Source organism: Myotis daubentonii, chromosome 9 (genome assembly GCF_963259705.1).
Source record: "Myotis daubentonii chromosome 9, mMyoDau2.1, whole genome shotgun sequence".
Taxonomy (NCBI): domain Eukaryota; kingdom Metazoa; phylum Chordata; class Mammalia; order Chiroptera; family Vespertilionidae; genus Myotis; species Myotis daubentonii.
The window spans coordinates 67,852,515-67,864,766 of NC_081848.1; the positions used below are offsets into that span (position 1 = coordinate 67,852,515).

At 34.7% G+C, this 12,252-nt stretch overlaps 2 protein-coding genes across 2 annotated transcripts; both read right to left on the reverse strand.

Annotated features, from left to right (window-relative positions):
• Positions 1 to 4,305: 4,305 nt before the first annotated feature.
• On the reverse strand, positions 4,306 to 5,238 carry LOC132241936 (olfactory receptor 8H1-like). Its single transcript, XM_059710885.1, has one exon. It carries the CDS (start codon positions 5,236 to 5,238, stop codon positions 4,306 to 4,308), a length of 933 nt encoding a protein of 310 aa, XP_059566868.1.
• A 6,018-nt stretch (positions 5,239 to 11,256) lies between these two features.
• On the reverse strand, positions 11,257 to 12,192 carry LOC132242284 (olfactory receptor 1052-like). Its single transcript, XM_059711187.1, has one exon. It carries the CDS (start codon positions 12,190 to 12,192, stop codon positions 11,257 to 11,259), a length of 936 nt encoding a protein of 311 aa, XP_059567170.1.
• Positions 12,193 to 12,252: the final 60 nt, after the last annotated feature.

Consider the following 12,252-nt stretch of genomic DNA (forward strand, 5'->3'; position numbering starts at 1 on the left):
AACAGAAATCACAGAACGAATTGAGAACATCAATAATATTATGACACTTTGATGAATTTCTCTTATTTTATTACCTTCATTCATACTTATTTGTGCATTTATAGATTTGCATACTTATTACCCTAAATATTTAGCATCCAATCCTCATTTTATAAGCAAAATTTCATAACACACAGTGACCAATGTTACATTAGTCTTTGATAAATATTTTAAGGCAGCACAAGAAAACATGGTGTAGGTTTCCTATTCAGGTTTGACAATCACCTAATTCATCTATGTAGCAATACTTCTGCAATTTATTTTACTATTTTGGTGTATTCTGTATATAAACATGTCAAGTATTTTCTTAAATAGGAACAAAAAATTAAAATACTAAAAGAGGTACAATATTTTATTGAAAATTGTCCAGGATGAAGAAGCAAAAAAAATAATCTGAAAAGGGGTAGAGTGAGAATAAGATTAAAGCGTTCTTAGGAATCATCTAACTCATGATAATGAAATCAATTTATATGGATTTAAAAGTAACTCTTTAAACCGTAGCTGGTTTGGCTCAGTGGAATAGAGTGTTGACCTGGGGACTGAAGGGTTCCAGGTTCTATTCTGATCAAGGGCACATGCCAGGGTTGTGGGCTCTAACCCCAGTAGGGGCTATGCAGGAGGCTGCCCATCAATGATTCTCTCTCCTCATTGATGTTTTTTTTCTCTCTCCCACTTCCCTCCTCTCTGAAATCAATAAAAATGTATTCTAAAAGTTAAAGTAAAAGAAAAAGAAAAATCTATTTTAAAACAAGTAACACTTTTAGGAAAGTTCATTTATACTCCAGAATTTCATAGGATAATTTGTTGGCATGGATAAAGGAGCTACCTTTGCCTGTGTTATATTATTGATGAACTTTTGGAAGGGCAATCTTTGTATTCACGGTGCAGCCAAGAGAGACATACCTGAAAATTTAAAAACCAGCATGAAACTACTTGACAGAAGGTAACCTTAGGACTTAAGGCAAAGGAGAGTGATCACAAGGAGTGATTTTTAATGTTAATGCCACCTCAATAGGCATTGTAATTACAAATTAACAGGAGCATGCTTTTCTTGCTAAATGTTTTCCCAATACTATAGCCACTAAGTTACTTATGATTGCAGGGCTATTCTTGTATCATTTATTGTCAGGAAGAAGAGGAGACATTTTTTTTGGTTGATTTTTCTTTGTTAAATGGCATTTAAATATATAAAATAAATATCAAAAATATAAGTCTTTGTTTTACTATGGTTGCAAATACCAGAGTTAAGTTAGGGTTTTTCAAAATGCTGACATGCCGAGCTCAAAAGGTTCGCCATCACTGTGTTACACTAAGAATAGACTTAAGCGGGACAAGGCCAAAACACAGAGACAAACTAGAAGACTGCAGCAATAATCCTAAAACTAAGAGGATGGTTCCTTGTTAGGGGTGTGGAGTTGGTAGGGGAGATAGTGTTGTAGCTAGTCAGAGTCAGACCCTGTATTTAGAATCAATGTCATATGCTGATGGATTGAGTATAAGCTGTATGAGATAAAGAGAAAATTCTAGGAATAGCCTTGCCGGAAGCCGGTCCATCCTTGCTGCTTGACACAGTCGCTGCAGGATAGAAACATCTGCACAGCATATGTTTCAAGGGACCTGGCATATATAGCATACTGTTCTTAATATGTTTGCTCCCCTTAGCGCTGTGTGTTTTAACCAAGGTCACCTCTCCGAGAAAGGTTGTTTCCCCAGGTAGGGATTTTTCCCTGAAGTTAGGGACGGGATGAAACTCCTTAACTAAGTGCCAGGCGGGTAGTTAATCACTTTAACTACAAACAATCATGCTTAAGCTACATAATCTTTACTCCCTGGAATGGAGATAAGAAACGCCCTAACCTTTGTAATAGAAATTGACAGGATTAAAATCAACTGGTATAAATACGGATGTAACAAGGCAATAAACAGCAGAACCTCTCTGGAGATCCAGACCAGAACTTGGCTGGAGATCCTGGCTGGAGATCCTGGCTAGGCTGCAGATCAACTGAACACTGTCTCCATGTCCTTCCTTCTTCGCCGACTCCGTCTACGCCTTTGGGAACCCCTGGACCTGCTGGGGTTGGACCCTGGCATAGCCTTAAGTCTTTGCCTAAACAAGTAGAAAGGTGGCTTTCTTTTATGTGAGATAAATATATGGATTTTGCTAGAGCCTAACTGAAAAACTATGGTAATTATACATCTAAAGACCTTTGAATATTGTCTGGCACATGGTACGTGCTCAACAAAGTATATTATTACTTTATGTCTATCAATTATTTGGAAATAAACAACGATTCATACTTTTGGCACTCACTACTCTTGTTCTGTATCATATATTTTTTAAATAGTCTTCTGGTATGACATCATAAGCAGGATGATTATGTCTTAAATTACTTCAGACTGCATCTTACATAAAATATGATATGCACTAATCTAACAAGGAAATCACAGGGCAAATGTAAATAGTCTAAATATTCCATGTCGCCTGTATATTACTTTACATGTATGTAATAACATTATATAATATGTAGATAAAATAATCTTAATTTAAATTAATATTTACTCAACTTAAGTGTTATCTACAACTCATGTAATTTGTTGAGAATCTTTTTTTATTAATATACTTTTATTGATTTCAGACAAGAAGGGAGAGAGAGAGAGGGATAGAAACATTGATAATGAGAGTGAATCATTGATCTGTTGCTTCCTGCACACCCCATCCTAGGGATATAGCTTGCAACTCAACATGTGCCCTGATCAGGAATTGAACCTTGTCCTCCTAGTTCGTGAGTTGACACTCAACCACTGATCCGCACCAGCAGGGCTGTTGACCATTTTTGCCAACATATTTCAAGAAGATACATTTCCTTGTTATAGAAATAGACATAAATGAAAGGTGAAAAAATAGTTTATAAAAAATGCCTGGAAAATAAGAAGAGCCCATAAATATACGAAATGACAAAATACTTATACAAGATGAGAGATGATCCAGAAAAGCATATTATTAAATAATAAATGCCCATGAATTATTTATTTCTAATTGCAAACAGAAACAAATAGTACCATAGTCAGTGGAACTCAGCTGGTGGGAGCATTGCCAGTACATGGAAATGTTGTTTGGTTCCATTCTCCCTCAGGGCACATGCCTCGGTTGAGGGCTCAATCTTGGTCCAGGCTTGTACAAGAGTCAACTGAACAATGTTTCTCTCTCACATGGATGCTTCTCTCTCTCTTCCACTCTCTATAAAATTAATAAGTATCATCAAGTGAGGATTATTAACAAAAATAGAAATAGCTGAAAATTTGGAGTACAGTGTAGACCAAATGCATATTAAAGCAAAAATAAGTCATACTTTAAAATGGCATTGATGTATAAGGTAATTTAAAATAAATTAAATAAAGGAAAAAGATGCATAATTAGATTATTGAAAATATTAACTGAATCTTTTGAATTAGTAAAAATGTAAACTTTTAACTCCAAAAAGGAGGTTGCACTTTATTTCTTAGTTTTTATTTTATGTGTGTGTGCTTTTGTTTAAAGACTTTAATATTTTTAGAGCAGTTTTAGGTTCACAGCAAAAGGAAAAGAAAGGTAGAGAGATTTCCCATATACATACACCTCCACCCCCCAATCAACATGCATATTCTCCCTCTTCATCAAATCACACACCAGAATGGAGCATTTCTTACAATTGAGTAACCCACATTGACACATACCTATTAAAATCCATAGCTTACGTTGGGGTCTATTCTTGGTACTGTTGATTTGATGACTTTTAAACATTTTAAATGTGTTTAGAAAGAATAATCAAATATAATGTTATAAAGTAAACACTGAAAATTTCAAAAAAGTATACATTTTGCTTGAGCTATATATCAAGGTTATTTTTGCATTGAGCTACTGTGGGCAATGAGGTAATGTTCCTGTAGACAAAGAATAGACATGAATCTGCTAACCATCAACGTGTGTCTCCCATACTCAACGGTTCTTTCCTATGATGCAGCCCACTTTACATGCCTTCATCCATCTATGCCCACCTCTTCACAGTCCTGGGACTTAGGAGGGTATGAGAAACTGATGTGAATATGAACTGCAGCAATTGCTTTTGCTCTGAATAATAATATCCTTTGTCACTTAACTATAAATCTTGTGACTTCTGCCTTCATCCCTCAAACAGCAACAGGCTACCTTGCTGGTTGTTGGATTGTTTCCTAAGAGTACTTTTATTATAATTTTGTAATTAAATGCATTAGGGTGACAATGCTTAATTAGATTATAGTCTTCTGCAAGGCTCTAATGAGAGCATTTTTCACTTCTTTATTCCTCAGACTATAAATGAGTGGATTCAGCATGGGGATCACAATAGTATAAAATACGGAAGCCACTTGATCCTTCCCCAAAGAGTAGGATTTATGAGGCTTTAAATAAGTAAAAATTGTAGTTCCATAAAAGATGGTGACCCCTAGGAGATGGGAGGCACATGTAGAGAAGGCTTTTTGCTTTCCTGAAGTGGAAGTAATTTTCAACACAGTGGACAGAATGGCCAGATAAGACACACATATTGTGATAACAGATACCATTAGGGTGGAGCCAGCGAAAATGAATATCATGATTTCAATGTCTTGAATGTCAGTACAGGACAGGGCTAGAATTGGGGAAGTGTCACAGAAAAAGTGATGGATCACATTGGAGTCACAGAAATGCAGTCTATTCATGCAAAGCACATTGATAATGGAGTCCAAAAAACCTTTCAAATAGCACCCAAAAATGAGGGAGAAGCAGAGTCCTTTGGACATAAGGACTGGGTAGTGTAGAGGATTGCAGATGGCTACATAGCGATCATAGGCCATTGAGGAGAGAAGTAAACATTCAGAGGTCCCCAAGAAGATAAAAAAGAACATCTGGGTGAAGCAGCTTATGTATGAAATGTACTTGGTGGAAGTCAGCAAGTTCTCTAAGGTTTTAGGAGTGATGACATTGGAGTAAGTGAGGTCAAGAAATGACAGGTGGCTGAGGAAAAAATACATGGGGGTGTGAAGCTGGAGATCCACGCGGATTATCAGTATCATCCCTGCATTTCCCAGCACACTCGTCAGGTATATCAGGAGAAATAGTATAAACAGGACCAGCTGGGTCTCCTCAGAGTCTGTCAGTCCCATAAGGATGAAGTGAGACACACTTGTGCTATTCCTTCCATCCATTGTGTTCAACTGCTTCAAACTGTTGAGAAATTAAGGTGATAATTTTCAGGAATGAGTTTAAACAGGGTTATTGATAATAGTTCAATATTTATAAAAACTAATAATGAGTAGTTTACAGAATATGATGGAAAACGTTTAATTTGGTTCCCAAATAGGCATAAATTGACCTTTAGGCATGATATAACAAAAAATATATATTGCCTAATTTGAGTGAGTCTTATACTGTTCTAAATACTTCTCTATAGTAATTTATTTACTCCACATGAGAATATTATACCACAGGTGCTACTATTAATCACATGTTTAAATGAGTAAAAGGACACAGACAGTTTAAGTATCTTATCCATAGTAGAGCTATTAAGTGTTGGCTCTGTGATTTCACCAAGACAGATTGACTCCAGAGAACATGCCCATTATACTACATTCCTGTTAATAATAACAGGAGCAAACCTGAGGGAAAATGCTAGATGTGTCATAAACAATGATGAAAAACAGTTAAAATGCGTCACTGTCATTTTGTTTTAAAAATTATTTAATAGTAACCACAAATAAATTTCAAATTTATGGGATTAAAATTATAGACCACATATTACTTTCCAAAAGATATATTTTCCTAAATTTAATATATTAAAATCATATTTTTTTCAAATACTACATTTTTAAAACATGTACTTTGCTTGTCGACCATAATTTCATTAGCTCTATATTTCTGGTTTCACAAAACCTGGCATTACTTAGGGTAAGGTCTAAGTCCTATGTGTATGTATACTTTTCTAAAAATACCCCCATTTCATCTGATCCTCACCAAAATTCTCTAATATTCAGAGTAATACTTACCAAGAGTCAAACACACCACAAAAACCCTCCTCCAATATTATCTGTCTAGAAATTTGTCAACTTCAAGTTTTTTCACAAAGAAAATATGAAAACCATTTGAGTCAAAATTTTCTGTAATGTATTCTTTTATTTGAGATAAGTTCTTTGTAAATTTTTGTCCATTCATGTCGTTTTATTCTGAGATTAAAAAAAACAACACAGAAATTTTGTTAAGGTCCTGGTGGAATGGAAAATTTGCCAGGAAATTATGTCTAAAAGGAATATCAGGGAGCTGCTGTGAAATAAGTGGAGCAACCTATGTCTTGTCTCTCTTCCAGGGCACCTCTTATATTGAGGATAGAGGTAACGCAACATTGGGCCATCCCTGGAGATCAGGTTCCAAGCAAGATTGTTTGGCATGTTTCCAAGGAAAAAACACACTGGGACTAAAGATAGCTATATTATGTTCTGAGGAAATAGTTGCCTTTTTCCCTTGATGTCACACAATGAGGCACCTTGTCTGGTCTTCTTTAGTGATCCTCTATATTTTCAACTGAATTTGTGGAGAAACCATTTCTAGAGACATACTTAATTACTCTATGATTAAAACCATCAAAGATGGAATAATTCATTTTTCACAAGGAAAAATTTTATGTTTAAAAGTGTAATACTCTTCCAAAAAAACGTGTAATACTGTCATTGAAATAAAATATGTTCATTAGAAAAAAATTGGAATACAACAGAAATCAAAGAATAAATTGAGGACATCAATAATGTTACAACATTTTGATAAATTTCTACCATTTTCTTACCTTCATTAATACTTACTTGTGCATTTATAGATTTGCATACTTATCCTTATACTGTATATTTAGCATCCAATCCTCACTTAATGACCAAAATTTCATAACACACTATGACCAATGTTACATTAGTCTTTGATAAATATTTCAAGGCAGCACAAGGAAACATGGTGTAGCTTCCCATTCTGGTTTGACAATCACCTAATTCATCTATGTAGCAATATTTCTACAATTTGTTTTACTATTTTAGTGTATTCTGTATATAAATATGTCAAGTGCTTTCTTAAATATGAATGAAAAATTAAAATATGAAAAGAGGTATAATATTTTATTGAGAATTGTTTGTCCCAGATGGACAAGCAAAGAAATAATCTATAAAGGGATAGAATGAGAATAAGATTAAAGTATTCTTTTGAATCTTGTACTAACTCATGGCAATGAAATCAATTTCCATCTAGATTTAAAAACAACTCTTATAAGAAAGTCTGTTTATACTTCATAATTTCACAAGATAATTTGTTGTGGATAAAGAAGCTACATGCATGTGTTATATCATTGAACTTTTGGAAGGGCAATTCTTCTATTCATAAAAACTTAGTACTGCTAAGACAGGCTTAATTGGAAATTTAAAAACCAGAATGAAACTACTTGACAAAGGTAACCTTGGGAGTTAAGGCAAAAGAGAGACAAGGGGTTTTCTTCAATGTTAATGCCACCTCAATAAGCATGATGATTGCAAAATTATTAGGAGCAAGTTTTTTTTTAATATTTTCCAAATACCAGAACCCATTACAGTTACTTATGATTGCAAAGCTGTTCTTGTGTCACGTATTGTCATGGCAGAATTCAAAGTCTGATCAGAGATTTTTAATGTGTTCTGATTTAATGATATGTTTATTATTTAGCACATCACATTTTTAACCATACCTTTTATATTTTTTCTCTTTCTCTCCTGGATTATTCTATCGTTTGTTTTCATATTTTCTTTATTCTTTAACTCATAAAGGAATGGCTCTACTTGCTTATTTAGATTGATGCTCAATTATTTATTTATTTTAATTCATTAGTTGTTTTCTAAGTTTTATCACTTTATATCATTTTTAATTTAGTGGTTTTTTTCTTGAGCTCCAACTGCTTGTTTTATTGACTTTTAGTTACCTATTTAATAATAGAGGAATTTGTTATTTGCATTATTCTTCAGAGTACCACTTTTCACTTACATATAGTGATATTAATTATTCCTCTTGTGGTACATTGTATGGATAGGAAAGTTAATTTTTAAAATTTCCGTTTAATTAATTATAACCTGATATTCATTTTATGTATTTAATTTTCAAGCTAAAAGTTATTTTTATTTTTCACATGTTAATTTTAACTTGTGCTGCACTGCAATCAGAAAAAGGTGACTCCTTTAAGTTAAATTTTGTAAATTTATTGTCATCTACAGATTAATTTTCATCAACTGGTATAAAGGACTCATATTCTAGGAAAGAAAGATTCAAATGTTGAGATGAAAGTCTGGTCTTATCAATTGTAGTATTTATAGATTACAAATTCTAAACAGGGGAAAACAGAGATAATACAAAAATTAGTCATACATGCTAAAAGGTAAAAGTAATAAAAAAATAATAAAATGTAAATTATTGTAGGGGAAGGGGTTCTAGAATAGAAGCATAAGGAAAAAAATTATGATCAAGGTAGGATTCAAGAAAAAGTTGCATTTGGACTAATTCTCAATGAAGGAAAGAGCCATGTAGGTGCAGTACATGAGAGAATGTCCAGACAGGGGGAACATCAGTGCAAAGCCCTGTGCAGTGGATGGGCCATGAAGTTGGAGGAATAGCAAAGACTATGTAGTAAGGGTGTCTTTCTAGTGGGGGAAAGGGTAACAGAGGAAACAATGAGCATCTGTATGTCAATGGTGATAAGTGCTGCAGAGAAACACGAAATCAGAAGGTGCATGAAGACACTTCTTCCTTTTTTGTTGACACTATTGCAGATGCTGATTCTCCTCCCCAACCTTTGCTGACCTTCACCCAACCCTCTTCCCTCCTCCACTGGCCTTTACCACACTGTTGCCTGTGTTCATGGGCTATGCATATATGTTCTTTGGCTAAGCTCTTCACCTTCTTTTACTCACTACCCTCCACCCTCACCCCTGACATCTCGCAGTCTACTTCAGGTATTCATGCCTCTGGTCCTATTTTGTTTGTCAATTTATCTTGTTCATTTGATTCCACATACTAATGAGATCATATGGTTTTTGTCTTTCTCTGAGTGGCTTATTTCACTTAGCATAATAATCTTCAGGTTTATCCATGCTGCTGCAAAAGGTAAGAGTTCTTTCTCTTTTTACAGCGTCAGAGTATCCCATTGATCCCATTGTGTCAATGTACCACAGCTTTTTTAATCCACTCATTTACTGCTAAGCACTTGGGCTGTTTGGATATCTTGGAATGCTTTTCTTAAAAAAAATTTTTTTCTGGGAATTTTTCAGTAATAGAGTCACATTGAAAGAAATATAGAGAGTCATGAAAATATCTGGAGGAAGATAGAGATGCAGGCAAAAGGAATAGTTATTAAAGTACTGTCTGCCAAACTTCCTTATGTAAAGTTGTTATACTTTACTTTTTATTAATATACATATTTAGAGAGAGATAGGTAGGTACAGATATAAATATATCTATCTACCAGTATATCTCTCTATATAAATATATCTATCCCTCTATATGCAGAAGAAAATTGACTATGTAATATTTTATTTATACCTAATAGCATCTATCAATATGTTGTTTCTACCAATTATTACCATGGTGTTTTGTTAGTAAATATCTATTTCCCTTATTCTTTCAACATATTTTAATTGAAATGATTTCATAAGAAAGAGTTTTTAATTTTTTAAAAATATATTTTTATTGATGTCAGAGAAAGAAAGGGAGAAGGAAACAGATAGAAACATCAATGATGAGAGAGAATCATTGATTAACTGCCTCCTGCATGTCCCCACAGGGTTGATGCTCAATCACTGAGCAACACTTGCTGGGCATTTTTTAAAAATATGCTTTCATTGACTTTTTAGAGAGAGAGGAAGAGAGAGTAATAAAGAGATAGAAACATCAATGAGAGAAAAACATCAATGAGCCCCCAACCCTGGCATGTGCCCTGACCAGGAGTCGAATGAGGGACCTCTGAGTTCATGGGTTGACGCTTAACCACAGCACCTCATTGGCCAGGCTCATTTTTACCTTAGTTAGTTAGCTGGTTATACCAATGTGCACTCATTGATAATTATTTTGTTCTTTAGGGTTGTTACCCAATACTACCATCACTTATTTTGTTGCTCAAATTGTTCTAGCTTTGCTAATGGAACCATCATTGAATAGCTCCTGTGTACTTTGCTATTTGGATATGTCCTTGTCATTTAAGTTTGCTTGTTTTCACTTCTTAGATTCTAGTAGCAAAATACACTCCAGGCACTTATATTTCTCTGGACTCAGCTCTAAAAACAACCACTTCTCCAAGGAGTATGCCACCTGGAAACCAGGATCTGGACAACATATTCTATTTATATGTATGTACTTATAATTTTCCCTTAAGAATACACTTGAAACCCCTATAATTTTATTAACTGTCACCCCAATACATTTACATTAAAATGAATACATCACACATATATTTTCAATGCTTTTATATTTCCAAATCTTGGTAATTATAATTTTTCAAAATTAAGACGCTATGCTATAGCTAAACAGGTTTAGATTTGGGAATCATAATTCTGAGTTTGTGTCTAGAAATATTAACTAGCATTATGGCCAGGTGAAAATGTCTTAATCTCTTTGATTCTGTGTCCATGTCTACAAAGTGACAATAGTAATACCTGTTTCATGTGTTTGTGAAGATAAAATTAAATTATATGGATTTAAAACATCTTCCATGTTTTATTGGCAATAAAATAGGTAGCCAATCAATATTTGTTTGTGTTTTTAATATAAATAACTTTATCATACTCTATTATATGTATGCATCTACATTTATTAAACGACTTTCTCTGCCATTGGGCAATTACTCTAATCATAATTTTTTGTTTATTTTTAAAATGTAATAGGGAATATATATTGATTTGGTTCCTTTAGATAAATAACCAGAAATAGTATCTGGGGACAAAACTACAACTTTCCTCCACATATCAGTGTGAGGCATTCTAGAGCGGTCTGGCAAATGTTAATTTCTATGAACATTGCCCCTCAGCATCAGTTTTATCATAACCGATTCACATTGACCACTTACATCTTCTTAAACTCTAAGATTCCTTTGGGATCGAAGTTTTAATAAATTCATATACATATCATTCTCCAAAGAACTTGTTTATACACTATTTTAGAGCACATCTGGTATAAAATTAACAAGGAAAATATTTCATTTCCATAGCCCTTTTCACAGCATCCTTCACCTCCTTGTTTCTTAGGCTATAAATCAATGGGTTTAGCATAGGAATCACGAGGGTATAAAACACAGATACCACCTTTTCTTGGTCTAAGGAATATTGGGAGCTCGGTTGAATGTAACTAAAACTTATGGAGCCGTAGAATAAGGTGACAGCCGTGAGGTGTGAAGCACACGTGGAGAAGGCTCTGTGTCTACCTGCTGCTGAGCGGATCCTCAGGATGGCAGTGACAATGAAGAAGTAGGAAATCACCACAGTTAAGAAAGTGATCAGGGCAATAATGCCAGAGAAGATTAAAAGCAGCAATTCATTCATGGATGTGTCGGAACACGATAGCTTTAACAATGGGGGAAGGTCGCAGAAGAAGTGGCTGATGACATTGGGTCCACAGAAAGACAGTTTCATCAAGCCAATTGTGTGTGTCAATGAGTTGATTAAACCTCCTACACATGATCCAATGACCAGGGCAACACAAACCATTTTAGTCATAGCCGCCGTATAAAGTAAAGGGTTCGCAATGGCCATATAGCGGTCATACGCCATTGCTGCCAGCAAGAAGCCCTCAGTGGTAAGGAGTGACACAAATAAGAAGTATTGCACTATACATGCAGAAAATGAGATCTTCTGTTCAACAAAGAAGTTGAGCAGCATTTTGGGTGCAAAGACGGACGAGTAGCAGGCATCAACAAATGACAGGCAGCTAAGGAAATGATACATGGGTGTGTGGAGTTTGGGAGTTATGTGGATTAGGAAGAGCATTCCTAGATTCCCCACCAAAGAAACGGTGTAGATGAGCAGAAACAACACGAAGAGGAACACTTTCAGCTCAGCACGATCTGTCAGCCCCAAAAGGATAAACTCAGTAACCAACGTGAAATTAACACCAGCCATGTGTTTGTTTTTCCTGGAACCTGTTAATGATAAGAAGATTGGAGCAAATTGAGAATAATC